Consider the following 17,480-nt stretch of genomic DNA (forward strand, 5'->3'; position numbering starts at 1 on the left):
AGGGCAACTCTTAGTAAATATAAAGGTGTGGAGATAATACCATGCATCTTATCTGATCATAATGGAATGAAACTGGAAATCAATGATAAAAGAAGGAAGGAAAAATCCTGCATCACCTGGAAAATGAACAATATGTTTCTGAATGATCAATGGGTTACAGAAGACATAAAGGAGAAATCAAAAAATTCTTAGAGATAAATGAAAATACAGACACAACATATCGGAATCTATGGGACACAATGAAAGCAATTTTAAGAGGGAAATTCATTGCCTGAATTTCATTCCTCAATTAAAAAAAAAAAAAACAAATAAATGAACTCACACTTCATCTCAAAATCCTAGAAAAGGAACAGCAAAACAACAGCAAATGTAGTAGAAGGCAAGAAATAATTAAAATCAGAGTGGAAATCAACGAAATTGAAACAAAAAAAAAAACATTGAAAAAATTGATAAAACTAAAAGTTGGTTCTTCGAAAAAATAAATAAGATCGACAGACCCTTAACCATGCTAACAAAGAGAAGAAGAGAGAGAACTCAAATTACCAACATATGGGATGAAAAGGGCAATATCACAACAGACACTTCAGAAATACAGAAGATAATTAGAAATTATTTTGAAACCCTATGTTCCAATAAAATAGAAGATAGTGAAGATATCGATAAATTTCTTAAGTCATATGATTTGCCCAGATTGAGTCAGGAAGATACACACAATTTAAATAGACCAATAACAAAGGAGGAAATAGAAGAAGCCATCAAAAGACTACAAACCAAGAAAAGCCCTGGACCGGATGGATACACAGCGGAGTTTTACAAAACCTTCAAAGAAGAATTAATACCAATACTTTTCAAGTTATTTCAAGAAATAGAAAAAGAAGGAGATCTTCCAAATTCATTCTATGAGGCCAACATCACCCTGATCCCAAAACCAGACAAAGACACTTCAAAGAAAGAAAACTACAGACCAATATCTCTAATGAACACAGATGCAAAAATCCTCAATAAAATCCTGGTGAATCGAATTCAAAAGCATATCAAAAAAATAGTGCACCATGATCAAGTAGGATTCATCCCTGGGATGCAAGGCTGGTTCAATATATGGAAATCAATAAATGTTATTCACCACATCAATAGACTTAAAGAACCACATGATCATCTCAATAGATGCAGAAAAAGCATTCGACAAAGTACAACATCCCTTTATGTTCAAAATACTAGAAAAACTAGGGATACCAGGATCTTACCTCAACATCCTAAAGCTGTATATGCTAAGCCTCAGGTAGCATTATTCTGAATGGAGAAAAACTGAAGGCGTTCCCTCTAAAATCTGGAACAAGACAGGGATGCCCTCTATCACCACTTCTATTCAATATAGTTCTCGAAACACTGGCCAGAGCAATTAGACAGATGAAAGAAATTAAAGGCATAAAAATAGGAAAAGAAGAGCATAAATTATCACTATTTGCGGAGGATATGATATTATCTCTAACAGACCCAAAAGGGTCTACAAAGAAACTACTAGAGTTAATAAATGAATTCAGCAAAGTGGCAGGATATAAAATCAACACACATAAATCAAAGGCATTCCTGTATATCAGCGACAAATCTTCTAAAATGGAAATAAGGACAACCACCCCATTCACATATGGAAAAACAAAAGACCCAGAATAGCAAAAGCAATTCTAAGCAGGAAGTGTGAGTCAGGCGGTATAGCGATACCAGATTTCGAACTATACTACAGAGCAATAGTAACAAAAACAGCATGGTACTGGTACCAAAACAGGCGGGTGGACCAATGGTACAGAATAGAGGACACAGAGACCAATCCACAAAATTACAACTTTCTTATATTTGATAAAGGGGCTAAAAGCATGCAATGGAGGAAGGATAGCATCTTCAACAAATGGTGCTGGGAAAACTGGAGATCCATATGCAACAAAATGAAACTGAATCCCTTTCTCTCGACATGCACAACAGTTAACTCAAAATAGAACAAAGAGCTTGATATAAAATCAGAGACTCTGTGTCTGATAGAAGAAAAAGTTGGCTCCGATCTACATATTGTTGGGGCGGGCTCCAAATTCTTTAATAGGACACCCATAGCACAAAAGTTAATAACTAGAATCAACTAATGGGACTTACTTAAACTAAAAAGTTTTTTCTCATCAAGAGAAACAATAAGAGAGGTAAATAGGGAGCCTACATCCTGGGAACAAATTTTTACTCCTCACACTTCAGATAGAGCCCTAATATCCAGAGTATACAAAGAACTAAAAAAATTAATAAGAAAACAAATAACCCAATTAACAAAAGGGCCAAAGACCTGAACAGACATTTCTCAGAGGAGGATATACAATCAATCAACAAGTACATGAAAAAATGCTCACCATCTCTAGCAGTCGGAGAAATGCAAATCAAAACCACCCTAAGATACCATCTCACTCCAGTAAGATTGGCAGCCATTTTGAAGTCAAACAACAAGTGCTGGCAAGGATGTGGGGAAAAGGGTACTCTTGTACATTGCTGGTGGGACTGCAAATTGGTATGGCCAATTTGGAAAGCAGTATGGACATTCCTGGGAAAGCTGGGAATGGAACCACCATTTGACCCAGCTATTGCCCTTCTTGGACTATTCCCTGAAGACCTTAAAAGAGCGTACTACAAGGATACTGCCACATTGATGTTCATAGCAGCACAATTCACAATAGCTAGACTGTGGAACCAACCCAGATGCCCTTCAATAGATAAATGGATAAAAAAAAATGTGGCATTTATACACAATGGAGTATTATGTAGCACTAAAAAATGACAAAATCATGGAATTTGCAGGGAAATGGATGGCATTAGAGCAGATTATGCTAAGTGAACTAGACAATCCCTAGAAAACAAATGCCAAATGTCTTCTTTGATATAAGGAGAGCAACTAAGAACAGAGCAGGGAGGAAGAGCATGAGAAAAAGATTAACATTAAACAGAGACATGAGGTGGGAGGGAAAGGGAGAGAAAAGGGAAATTGCATTGAAATTGAAGGAGACCCTCATTGTTATACAAAATTACATACAAGAGGTTGTGAGGGGAATGGGGAAAAAAACAAGGAGAGAAATGGATTGTAGTAGATGGGGTAGAGAGAGAAGATGGGAGGGGAGGGGAGGGGGGATAATAGAGGATAGGAAAGATAGCAGAATACAACAGTCACGAATATGGCATCATGTAAAAATGTGGATGTGTAACCGATGTGATTCTGCAATCTGTAATTGGGGTAAAAATGGGAGTTCATAACCCACTTGAATCTAATGTATGAAATATGATATGTCAATAGCTTTGTAATGTTTTGAACAACCAATTAAAAAAAAAAGGTGGTAGGGGAGAGGGACATTTAAACATTTTTTCCCCTACCAGAATTAAAGTACAAGGCACATGGATATTGCTATTAGTTATCATTTAGGCTGAATTTTATAGAAAAAGTGAAATTTTTAAAGTTTCAAAAAAATACCAATGGTGTTTCCTAAACAAATTCAAATCTTGCTTTTGTTCTTATGAATAGAATAGGTAAGAGTATATACAAATAGTAAAAAGGTTCTTGTGAGAGAAAGATCTGGGTGTGGTCCTAGTTGTACCACTCTCATTCCTGTCACTCATGAAGATAATTGTACCTACTTAAAACATTTTTGTAATTATTTATCATAATACCTGGATTTTGAAAAATACTACTTATTAGAATCTTCTTTCAAAATTTTAATTGGTTCTTTTTAGTTATACATGACAGTAAAGTCCATTTTGATAAATGTATGGAATGTCTTATTATAAACAGGGCCCCAGTCTTGTGGTGGGACACACTGTAGTGTATTCATATATTTTTTTCCATTGTCTTTCCTATTTCTATCCTCCCTCCCTTTCCTTCATTCTCCTTTATCTATTCTATTGAACTTCTTCCCCTCCACCCCTTATTGTGGGTTAGCTTCACATATCAGGGAAAACATTTGATCTTTTATTTGGGGGATTGGCTTATTTTACTTAACTTAAGATACTCTTCAGATCCATCCATTTACTGCAAATATCATAAAGTCATTCTTCTTTTTGGCTGAATAGCATTCCATTGTGTATATACACCACAGTTTCTTTATCCATTCATTTGCTGAGGGACGTTTCAGATAGCTCCATAGCTTAACTGTTTGTGAATAGTGTAGCTACAAAACATTGATGCCGCATCACTGTAGTATGCTGATTTTAAATCCTCAAAAGAGAAAGTGGTGACATCCAACAGGCACTAATATTCAGCATAAGTCTATGCATGTGTGATCTTGAAAATAGGATGTCTTTCTTGGATATGTGGTTAACCCTATTTTGATGTTACCATGGGACGTATGATTTTAGTTTTGGCACAGCTGGCTTAATGTATGTATGTGTGTGTGTATGTATGTATGTATGTGGTGCTGGGGATTGAACCCAGGGCCTTGTGCCTGCAAGGCAAGCACTGTACCAACTGAGCTATATCCCAAGCCCCACAGCTGGTTTTAATTTGGAAATCTAAGTAAACATACCCTTCTCAATTTGTAGAAGAAATGGTTATATATTTCAGGAAATGTAGAATTTGTATGATTTTTGAACTTTGGTACAAGGAGCAATAGTCAAGAATACAGATGTAAAGCTATGGTGTTTAGCTCAACTCATATTCTCTTATCTATTTGTAAGAGTTTACAAGGGAGTAAAAGCAGGGAATGAGTAATCTCCAAATGAGTAGATAAAGTAGTAAAAAGAGAAGAAGGAAATGGCAAGAAGGAGGGAGGAGGTGTGGCGAGGCGATTACAATTTGGGAGGCATCAATTTGGGGGACATCAGTTTGGAAGTTAAGGTCTAGGTTAGAATCAAGCGCTACTGCTTATTTACTAGATAATCTTGTGCAAAATTTTTTTAAAAGTCTGATTCTGTTTATACCACTATAGATGATATAAACTGATTTATGAGAGTGTTTTAGAGACTGATGTGAAAACCAAATGAGGTATTGAAGGGCAAGTACTTAGCACAGGACTGGAAATTGATGTGCAGCACTTCAGGGACCAGAAAGATAGGAAAAGTCTAATCTGAGGGTCCTAGATTCCTTCCTGAGCTGACAGCCCTTCATTACTCTACCATCTTGCATGCTCAAGTCTTCCATAGCTTTGCCTCTCATCCTCTGTTTCTTCTTTGAGATCTTTGCAGCAAAGACCCGCCTGCCTAATAATGACCAGTTTTCCTTCTAAAAGGCATTTGTGAAAATTATCATCTTAGCTTGAAAACTGTATCTGAAACTGAAGATATATTTCTTAATTGTGTTTTATTGAACAGACTTGCCTAGACCAAAGTGGTTTTATGATTTTTAAATATTGTCTGCTATATGAGCCATACTGTTATTTTCTCTTTTCCCCAATAACCAAGATTTGGTCTTAGAGGTCTGTTGCTTGCCATAATTTTTGTCTTCTTTTCATCTTACTGAGAACCATTTATACAATATAATTAAATTACTCATTGGGTTGTGAGAGCCAATAATGTTCATTTAATAGTATTTGCTTTTAGATTTTCCCAATTACTTCAGTGGAATATATTGTCATTGTAACATTTTCTTAGAAACTGATTAGAAAAACAACCCTTAAAAACTCCATAGCCTATGACTTTTCTTTGTACACAGCACTGCCTAACAACTGGTATTTTCTAGTTGGTTCCAATAAATAATTTAATCCAAGTCAGAATTGCCTTGGCTTTCAAATCCCCACTATATATATTTACAAAGCCAATTTATATACTCCTAGAGAAAGCTAATCTAGTCCTATCATATATATTGAAATAGTATTTTTTGCACTTAAAAACTATTTTTTTGTATTATAGATGTACATGAATATATTACAATAATATTTTTTTGTCTCCTCCATAACTTCTGAACTCAAGAAAATTTTCTAAATAACTATCATAAACCAGAACTATAAAGATACATATGTGAAAACAGCAATATCTTTTTAGGAGTTACAGGACAATGAAGAACTAGAGAAATTGTAATAAGAAGTTATACAAGTCTTGCTTAGAAATATTATACAGACTTGCTTAGAAATAGGTAACCCATATTTTGATTCTTTCCTGTTATCTTTCTTTAGCTCATATAAGTAGGATTATAGCTCAAGAAATGCTATTTTGGAAGAAGAGTGTCAATTTAGAAAAATGGATGTGCTGTGGCGTCTCTCTCTCCAACCCCAACTGTCAATAGAGAGGGAGGGGGTGATTTTCCTACCACGATAAACAAAGAGAGGAAGAAGACCTCAAAATAAGTAGAGTTCCTATACTTACTCTATCACACTCTGCCTGGATGTTGAGCTTCAGAGTTTTGTAGGATGCCCTGTCCCACTCTAGCTATCAGTACAGAAATGAAAATAGTTCTTCAAAAGATCTTACATTTCTAGGAATTGCCTGGACAGGCATGGGGGATGTGAAATAGATACTGTTGAAATGGACTCTATGGAAAGTAGGTTCGGACAGGCTTGTTGAAGTCACAGCCAGTAAGACTGTGTGTTAGGGAGCCACATGTCTCCAGCAAACCCAGAACACCTCAAAAGAGAAGGCAGAGGACAAATGCCATCACGTGGACTTTCAACACCCAAGGAGAAGCACATCATACACACTGCACCACCTAAGTAGATGTTTACCCTTCTTGTTTTCTTTTTCATTTCTTCCCTTTTTTAAAAATTTTAACTTTGCAGTAGGAACCAGTCTATTTAGCACACCAGTACATCAGTGTAATATAGTGCATAAAATATTAAGACAAAGGAAGATTTTTATCTGATTTCCCATCTGATACATTTAAATGTAGAAAAATATTTTTCCTTGTGTGGCCAGAAAACTGTCAAAAGAGAATGGTAGATAGAATTCAGTGTACTAAGCAACTGGAGAGCTATTTGTGGAAAAACAATATACATGGTCTTCATTTGATGCTTCTTTCTCTCTGCTCTTTTTTGCCTTATCTATACTACAAGAACCAAAGGAAATTATAAGCTAGTACTGAGTCCTATGTTATCTCAAATAAAGAAGAAGGCAAAAGCACTGTATGAAGGCCAGACATGGGTTTGGGAGGGAGATGTAGAAGATACCTGAACATGGGCCCTCAATATGAATAAAAGCAACTTCTGAATTATTACTATTGTGTAAATTTCCATTTTATAAAATAACAAATCATTTAAATTAATGATCATGGTGATAGTGCTTATACACATTGCCTTTTTTTATTTTATTGGTTCTTTTTAGTTATATATGACAATAGAATGGACTTTGATATAATTATACAAGCATGAGGTATATTTTATTCTAATTAGGACCACAGTACCTATCCTTCCCCTTTTTTTTCACCACCCCCTTCCATCTATTGATCTTTCTGCCATTTACCCATAGTTATTTTATTTGTTAAAATTTCTTGATGTACATGATGGTGAGATTCACTGTGGTGTATTCATATATGTACATAGACAACTTATGTCAGATTCACATTATCCAGTGGGATAAGTTGAAATATTTTCCCCATTTCTCTAAGTAGGAAAATCAAAGCCTTAAACAAACTTGCTTATGTTCACAATGCTAGAAAATGGAACAATAGAACATTAATTCAGATGTAAACTCAAATAATTACAGATAAAGCTTCCTTTAAAATATGTTTATTATACACACACACATATATATATTATATAGAAAAATTTTCAATTTTTAATTTATAATTATATATAAATTAAAGTTTGAAATAACAATAGATAGTGGGATTTATGACAAGAACTTTGGAGTTAACAGATATTACACAATAAAGAATACAATGCTTTTCTAAATGACAAGTTAGATAGTTAACTCTTCTTTTTATTCATTTTTCAAGTGTTACAAATGTGTAACATAGAATATTGACATTCAGGGAAAGAACTGTTGTTGCTGTATTCATTGTATGTTTTTCCATTTTTATCATAGTGCAGTTTTCAAATTCATTTCTTAAAATGTGACATTATCCTTTTAAGTAACCAAGGATTTATATTGTCTCATAATTTATATGTTGTTTTGAAAATAGTAACATATTTTATAAATTAATAAGCACAGGGATATTTATCTGTCTCTAATTAAAGCATGTAAGAAAATTTCACTATAAATGTGTACTAATGTAAAAATACATATTTATATTACTGTTTTGATATCCTATTGCTAAGAAGTTGAGTTGAATCAAGTTACTTGTATTGACTACAAAAAGTGCTTTGATGACTACAAAATTCAAAATATACCTTAGAGAAAATTGCAAAGAAAATTTATTTATTATTCACTTGTTACTTTTTGGTGTTGGAAAGGAGCAATTCTAAGGTTGAAATGCTTTGCTAAATCTGCTTTGGAATTTAGAATTTTCTAATAAGAGAATTTTAAAGAGGCATAAAATTTTCAAGTGAACATCCTAATGTGAGACCTTTTCCCTCCCAAGCAGCTCTGTCAATTTTCAAAGTTTAGTTGGTCCATTAGAAAAGGCTCATCTTTTAAAATACAGGATATGCACTTAATATAGGCAGAGTGCATCACTTGAGAGGCTGTCTCAGGATATTGGTGTCCCTTTTAATCTGTGCTGCCTGACAAATCAGGCACAAAATTCAACACTTGGTTCAACACCATTAGTATCTCGAGTTGTAGGTAGTATCTAAGCAAAGGAAGCACAAAGTGGGCAGCGCAAGCCTTCAACTCACTTTCAGAGAAGAGTACTTCATGCATTTTTCATACTATTTCTCTTCCATAAGATTTTAATGGACTCAAGTATGTCATGTATATAGAACTCATGATAAAATGGAGAGACAGGCAATACATGATTGAGGAAGCTGCAGAAACAGATGAAGTCTTTCAAATGCATCTTCTGAACATAATTTAGTTTAAAATGTAAAAGTGTTTTTGCTAAAAAGCTTTTTAATAGCACAAGGAAATTTATACTATAAAAAGTTTAAAAGGATTATTCATCCCAAACGAATTATTTACGTTTGAAACGAATATTTATAGAGAGCCTCTGAATTAGGCAGCAATCTTTGTCTTTGTTTAAACACAATTAACAATATGCAAAGTAAGGCAGTGATTTTTAGAAATTATGTGAGCATAAGTATTACTATTGGCAGTCATTTCCATATCTGCCCAGTGAGTACATAAAATGAGGAATGACTAACCTGTTATGCTCTTAATTAATGAACACCTGTACACAATGAAAGCATGGTTGATTTTATGGATGCATGAAAATCCAACCAGCCAATTAATGTTCAATTTAAAATTCACACTATTGAAAAGTAGCAGAAAAAACAACTTGTGAGAGGCAAATCATAAAAGCAGAGAAGTTGGATTTTTCTGTGCATGAATATTTTCCAGCATATGTAACATATTTTTTCCCTTGGGTGCTTAACTTTTATGTGGAAAAAAATCTGAAAATATTTTGTACAGTTATTTGTATTTAATGAAATAACTTGATCATTTGGAATTCTTTCCTCTCATTTTTAAAGGGACAGACATGATATGCTTAATTGTTGTGATAGTTTATTTTGCTGATAATTATTTTGTTTAATTTGTTAGAAGTCGAATCATATTTTGGTCCAAGTCTATAAATATAGTAAAAAATGGATATAGTTAATCCTGTCTTCTATGTACATATGCCTCTGACCTAGATAATGATATGGATAAGGCTGCTAAAAGGAAAGAGAAACAATGTTCCCTTTTAAAATAACACATGTTGAGTACAAGTTCCAGATACTGTTTTATATTCCAAAGGATAGTGAAGACATGACAAAAATCTTCATTTTAATGAACTTTCTCTGAGTTTTACATATTATCATTAAATATGTATAAAAACATTAGTTTTTTTCCTTCCTGGATCTAATACCTACTTTGCCACCTGCCCCATTTATGTTTTTATATTACTCTCATCAAAGTATTGACTCATGTGTCTCCTTGTGTTCTGTTAGGTGCTGTCTATTAGGTACTGTCTTAATATACAATTAAATACAATTAATTTATGTATTTTAATTGTATATATATGGATACAAATGGTACCCATTTGATACACACAACATGTAATGATCAATTCAGGATAATTAGCATTCAGTGTTCCTAAACATTTATTATTCCTTTGTGTTACAAACCTCTGAACACCTCTTTTCTTCTTTATAAAATTAATATAGAATTTTATATGGTTATAAAATTTATGTCTCAATAGACTTTGTCCAAAGTAATAAAATCTACTAAAAACTCTTTGTATGGAAATTTCACAGATACGCTGATTAATCCATACAATTAATTAATTAATTAATAATCTTAGTAAATTTTTTTTAGTTCCTTGTACATCTACTCTTTCCATGTGATGAGAAAGATAGCTTAATTTACTTTTAGAGTAAAGCTGTTAATTCCTCTTATCTACATTAAAAAAAAAACATTTTTATCAGAGATACTTATTCTAAAAGACCAGAAAAATGCTTTGTTTTCTAAGTCAGAATGCAGATGTGTGTTTATTATACACATAGACTTCAAGTAAGCAATAGGTCAAGGAAGAACTGTGTTTGTATTTGCAAGGAATAATTTATACAGGTTAGGTGGTGAAGGTCAGCATAAAGGAGTTATAAGGAAGTAGGTTATAATTAAAGGAGGATGTTGTCACTGGAGAAAAAGAAGAAAAATCCATTCTGGATTTTGTGGATGTACAGTGTATAAGTATACAATTAGAATTAGAAACTAATTGCTTTGACTTCATGCTAATTTGAAGATGCTGTGATGGTTGGTAGAAAATTGCAGCATCCACGTGCCTGTATTTGTGGTCACAAGGAAAAATAAAGTTTTGAAAACAAGTAAAGTGAAAGCATTATTTTAAAGGAAATGATTTTATGATATCTAGGTAAATGCATCAGGACAAATTATATTAAGGCAAACAATAAAGCGATCATGCTTAATTCAACTTACTTTCAAAAGTCAATTCCAACTCTTTAAATTCTTACCTGCTTCATTTGTGCGGATCATCCGAGATGGGGTGCTTGGATCTCCAGTCCCAATTGGATTGGTGGCTACTACACGAAACTCATATTCCACCCAGGGGTTTAAGTCCACTGCCATGGCTGACTCCATATCTCCTGTTATGATTTCTGGGACTATAGAGAAGAATGATATTTTATGTCATTAGGAGGACTATAAAAATACTATAAATGGCATTCAAAGATATCATTATTACTAACATAATCAGCAGTCAGAATCATACCTCTTACAACACATGCTCATGGCACCACCTCCAGTGTCAATAGTAAAATGAAAATCAATTTTCAGGAAATAAGTGCTTGCAAGTGTCAAAGTTTACTGGAGTTTATTAAAATTCTTTACTTATGTTTGGTCATTATATAACTTGCTGTTATCTACACTAAAAATCATTTCACCAGCTCTTAACTCCAGATAAGAGGCCAAGTCATAAAATAATTTAAGCAAAGAGTTTCTCTTCAATTTCTAAGAAATTTCTTGAGCAGTTTGCCTGTCCTGGTCTGACAAACATATTTTGCTACTTGGTAGTTCCAAGTAGCAAATTAAGAATATAGCTCTCTAATTTAAAAACTACTTGTGGGATCTAAGTGGATACTCTCACTTCTTCTCATAGTGACTACATTTTTCATCATATTTTGTACTACATTTATGTTTTTATCAAAAGGTAAAATTGTCAATACAATTACCGTGTAGTGAAATACTTTTTATATAATGTATAAGCAGTATTCAGAACTGCTTTTATTGCTCATCTCTGCTCTCTAGGAAATCTTGTTAGAACTTATTATGTGAATAAAAAATGGAGATTCTCCATATTCCTATGTGCAAAGATCCTGAGTTGATATCAGTCCTTGATTTCTATGTGATGTGGTCGGGGAGCAAATAGGAGTAGGACAAGGCTGTTGATTTGATGATAGTTCAGTTTTACTATGGCAAAGTGGGATTCATTCATCTTGAATTTTGCATGAGAGTCTCTTCTGAAATGTATAGAAAGTTACCAAGTTAGCAGCTCCATGGAAGGTGAGTGAACAGAGCACAGGCTGTATGGCTTGCCTGATAAATCTCACAGAACTGCTGGGCTGACTGTTGTAAGTGGTGACATGAAGAGGTGGGGGGAAAAGCTTCTCCTCTTATTGCACTGGAACTGAGCTTTATTCTTGGAGCACAAATATCTGAGATATAGGAGAAAGGCCACCAATCCATATACTGGGAAAATACTGAGCTACCCTTGCCACACACCAAGGTGGGAACCAGATTCCCAGACATCCTCTCTGGCTCCCTTCTACACTGTATCACCAACACTTGTCTTGGGTCCACCAGGATTTACCTTGCTGTTTCATTTCATTCTGCTATGGTAGGCAATTTCAGACATCTGCGCCCCCCACACCTTGTTACTTTTATTCTTATCTCCATAGAATTTCGCACACTTGCTTTTCTACCCAGCTTGTGTTCCTCCCTAGTTCCTGAAGCTCTTCTGCTGTGATCTTTGGAATTCGTGATCTGTCATCAGCAAAATCCCTTCTACACTTAATGCCCTCTCTGAAAGTTCTTCTAATTTCTTACTCTAATAGGAATTGAGGACAATTTGCCCTTCTCAAGGGCTGATTCTTTTAAGATATTGTATAGAAGAACAAACAGCCTCCAGATGCAGATAATGTATGCTTTCTATAAGCAAACAAGTATGCAGGTATTTTTTTCCTCCAGGAAAACAAAACAAAACAAAAAAACAAACAAACAAAAACTCCCAAAGCTCTTATCACCTTTCCTCTCCTTCTAGTCTTCCTTTAGTTTTTCTGTTTCTTTTAGAGCAAAAATGTCTTGTTCCTCCTGTGGATTTTTTTTTCTTTCCATTCTTTCTTGAACCCCCTCTAATCATGCTCTTACTTCCAGCTTTCCACCTCATCTTCTGTCCAGCTTACCAAGGGTCTCTGTTATTGAAACTTTAAGGTCAGGTCTGAGTTCCTCATCTTCCTTGACCTGTCATCATCCTTTGACACTATTGATCACTTTCCCTTTTGAAATGCTTTTCACAGCTTAGCTGCCCTCACCTGCCTGACTGTGCCTTATCAGGCTCTGCTGCTAGCATCCCAGTGCCACTCTTCCCCATTTTCTTATTACCTGGCGATCTTATCCAGTCTCATAATTTAGACACCCTCTCTATGCTGTTGACTCCAATATTTTCAGCCATGAATCTCTTGGCTAGACTCCAGACTCATGTTCAATGGTCTATTAGATAATTACACTTGAATAATGTTTTGAAGGATTCATATTAAGGGAATGACAGTTCCTTTCTTACAGATGTAGCCAAAATTTTGGAGCCTTTCTGGTCACTTTTATTTCTCCCTGTCTGACTCCAATCCCTAAGTAAATTATGGTGTTTATGACCTCAAAATATGTTTATTTCTTCACTTCCCTTTGCAGTAAAGCCTAACAATTTTCTGTAATAATTTCTCTCCCTTTCTCTCTTGAATTATTCTTATGATGTTATTGCCTACCCATGGGACTAAAACTGTTATTAACAAGGTCACCAATGGTCTTCATGTAACTAAAACCAATGGTCAATTCCAGTACTCATTTGACATGTCAGCAACATTTGAAATATTCACTCTCTCTTCTGTGATAGTCTCATTTTTTTTTTCTTCTAACAAATCACATTATTTTAATTTTATTTTCTCCCAGTGATTTCTTCCTCTCTGAATCCTTTGGCTGATTACCCTTCTCAACAACTTTTTACTATTGGAATATTCCAGGACTGGATTTTCATACTCACTTCTTTAATTTATATTTACTTTCTTTGAGTTGACGTGCAACCTTGTGGCTTTAAATACAATTAATGTGACAATTTTACAATTTATAACTTTATCCTAAACCTCAAACTCCAGACTCCAAATGTTTCAAATTCTGACCAATTTTATGACCTCTCCTTTGTCACTCTGAAGCGATACCATCCCTCAACAATGATAGCTTCCTAACCAGTGTAGTGCCTCTCTCCTTACCTGTTTCATAATCTATTTCCAATATAGTTGGAATGAATGTATTAAAAGATAGGGAATATCAGTTCTCCAGTGTCTCTCCATTCTTTCAGGATGTGGGACTGCCAACATCTCTCCAAACTCATCTTCTACCATTTTTCCAAATCTCATTCTGCCCCTGCCTCATTAGTCCTCTGATACTTTCACCTTGGTCTGTCCTTCTGCAAGGGCCACTTTCCCCTTTGGTATTGGCATAGCTAAATCCTCATCTCCCTTAAAAGTTCACTCAAATTTACCATCTCCATGAGGCATATGCTGGCCACTCTATTTCAAATCATAACCTTCTGTTGTGAACTGAATTGTGTGCTTCTAAAATTCATATGTTGAATCCTTAACCTCCATTGTTGCTTTATTTGAAAATGGAGTCTCTCAGGAATGATTAAAGGGTGTTCTCTTCTTAGTGTGCTTATAAAAAGAGACACAAGAGCATTTGCATGTGAGAGCCTTCATCAGGAACCAAGTCAACCAGAAAATTGACCTTGCAATTCCAACTTCCAAAACTGTGAGAAAATATATTTCAGTTCAACGTAGTCAGTCTATGGTTTGCTTTGGAAGCCCACACCGACTAATATACTACTTTACCAGTGTACTTCTGTCATCCCATATCAACACAATTTATTTATTTTTCCCACAGCACACATCAACTTCTGACATACTATGCAATTTATATGCTTATTTTGTTTTCTTTCGATTATTTGTCTTCACGATGATAGTGCAATTTTTACAAAGGCAGAGATGTTGTTGTTGTTAGGGTCCATAAATATGTCCTAAATACCTAAAACGGTGATTTTAAAGTTCATTTCATTTTATGGTCTTATACACTTTTCAAATACCATGTTAAATACATATCTAACTGTCAGGAGGTGTGTGTGGGGTTACACATCCTTGATGGACAGTGCATTGAAGAAATAGGGAGAATTTAGTTTTAAAATATAAAAAGATGAAAATTTTTGGAATAATACAACTATAATGGAAACATCTTAAAAGTGGTCGTTAAAATACTATAATGTTTTAAATAATACAATTTATGTTAGGTTTTTTTTATAAATAGATATGTGACTATAAAGGCATTGGACAAGGAATGGGGACAATGGAACACTCCTATATCCTAAATTTCCTGTGGCTTCTTGAATCTATAAAATAGAATTACAAAGAATTTCACAGAACTATGCACCAAGAAAAATTGCATTATCAGATTGGGTGAAATCCAAATAAGGCCTGAAGCTCGACTGAGAGAATTGTCCCAATGTCACTTTCCTGATTTGATAACTGTATTGTGGCTGTGTAAGAGTTTATTATTGGAGGAAGATGGGGAGTGGGTCCGAAGAAACTTTGTATTATTTTTATAACTTTTATGTAAGTCCAAAATGATTTCAACAAACACGATATGCTCCCTGTTTGGAAACTAAGAAAAGAGGAAAGGAAGGTAGCTTGCTTTTTTTAGTTCATAAAAAGAAGCAAACTGTGGTCAATAGTGTAATAAATAATAACAAGATTTCAGAACCTAGAAAAGATCCTAGTGAGATTGTAAACAGATATCAATCATGAGATAGGAAGCTCTGGTTGTGTCTGATGTTGCCTTGGGACTCACCTGTTTTTACAGTTTGCCAGCCCAAGGAGAAGGGGCTGCGAGCCTGCAGGTTATAGGAGGAGATTGGGCTGTGATTGTCAGCTGCTGGACTCCAGGAGAGTGTGGCTGTGTTGTCGGTGATTTCCTCCACAATTACTATTCCAGGTGGACCTGGGGGACCTGAAGGCAAAAGGCAAAGGGCAAAGCTAAGTACAGCTCATTATGAGGAGCCAGAAGAAATTGTATTTCCAGTGTAGATCTCATCAAACTACATAATCATCTTAATGAAATATGTATTTAGTAATGAAAATTGACAGCAAAAAATTGTGGGATGCAAGTTGGTTTCTAGGACTTCTGCAGGGAATTTAATTATAGATTGGATATTTTTCTGATGTTTTGTGCCTGGAGGCAACCACCAATTAGCATTATGTTTTATAGGAAAAGAAAAAAAATAATTAGAAGCAGATACAGGTTATAAGCATCAATATCAACTATAGTTGTTGAAATCTATCACAGCTTACAGAGGTTGCAACAGAGGTTGCAACAGAGTGATAGTCAATGCTTCCAGAAACAAAAGCAATCCCATTTTCATGTTTAATAAACCTACAGTATATAAAATTGTGATGTGTTCTGTTAAGTATCTTAGACTGTAACAAAAGACAATGAAGGGTTCTGAAGAAATGATAGTATTGATAAGGTAAGGACATATACCAGAAGTGAGACATGTGTAGAATTGATGAAAATTTCAAGATTGAAATTAGGTTCTTTTTATTTATCTTTGTGTAAGGCAGTGTAGGTAGTGAATCAGAAGAGGTTAATTCTTTTTTGATCTTGAAAGAATAGCATAGAGTAGTGATGACTAATCTTTGTGAACATGGATTTCATCTTTAAAAAGAAACCACGATCTGACTTGAGGAGAAATATACCATTGTATTACTGACTATAAAATAGTGATTTTAATAGCATTTAAAAATGCACAGCTATTTATATTGTGATAGCTAAAAGCAATGTCAGTTATCTCATTGACATTTTTTTCTGTTTTTTAATGTAGACAATTCAAGTTGCAAGAATGCTTTTATTTTCAATGAAAAAAATCTACCTTTAAGTGCTTTATTGTTATTTTCTGAACTTGCTACACATGTAGCAAGTTGCTGTCTGGATTTGGTGATTGGGATGACTGAGAGGTAAGGACTTTACTAGTCTGCAAGAAGCTAAGAAATGATTTGGTGCTGAAAAGAATGAGCAGTTAGTGAAGACCTCTGAGACTGTCAACAAGAAAGAAACAACACGAGATGGAGAAAGAGTTTAAAAGCCTCATTGGGGCAAATGATGTTTTCAGGATATGAGGGATGAGCATTTTTACCCAGGCTGAGAAGAACCAGCAGCATATGGTAGAGACTAAAGGTTTGATAGATATGGACTATTCATCAGAAGGATGACAGAAAGTTGGGATTGTGGACAGAGTAGTACAGGATAAACTTGAGAGGGAGTAGCAGTTTTTCCTCCAAGAGAGAAGATGGAAGAAACAGGGAAGCCATTTGACACAGAAAGTCTTTGAGATTGCAAAAGTAAAAAGGCTCATTTTGGAAGGCACTCATTTTTTTTTTTTTTTTCCACTAAAGTAGAAAACAAGACTGTCAGGCTGGGGCTGTAGCTCAGTGGTAGAGCACTTTCCTAGCACTTGTGAGGCCCTGGGTTTAATCCTCAGCACCACATAAAAAATAAATAAATAGAATAAAGGTATATGGGGGAAAAAACCCTTTTTTAAAAAGACTATCTCCAGAAGTGAGAGTGATGAAATGAAAATGAGGTGATACTGGAGAAAAACAGGGAAGGATTGGGATAGGGATATAGTA

At 34.7% G+C, this 17,480-nt stretch overlaps 1 protein-coding gene across 1 annotated transcript in view; it reads right to left on the reverse strand.

Moving 5' to 3' along the window:
* The window catches only part of Cntn5 (contactin 5), a 494,625-nt gene that overhangs the window by 54,178 nt on the left and 422,967 nt on the right, over positions 1-17,480 (reverse strand). The window contains exons 15-16 of the mRNA XM_076841939.2: positions 15,646-15,804; positions 10,995-11,144 (exon numbers count right to left, since the gene is read on the reverse strand). Coding sequence (XP_076698054.2) covers positions 10,995-11,144; positions 15,646-15,804 — 309 coding nt within the window. The remainder of the gene's footprint in view (positions 1-10,994; positions 11,145-15,645; positions 15,805-17,480) is intronic.

This window comes from Callospermophilus lateralis, chromosome 2, assembly GCF_048772815.1.
Source record: "Callospermophilus lateralis isolate mCalLat2 chromosome 2, mCalLat2.hap1, whole genome shotgun sequence".
In the NCBI taxonomy this organism is placed as follows: Eukaryota; Metazoa; Chordata; class Mammalia; order Rodentia; family Sciuridae; genus Callospermophilus; species Callospermophilus lateralis.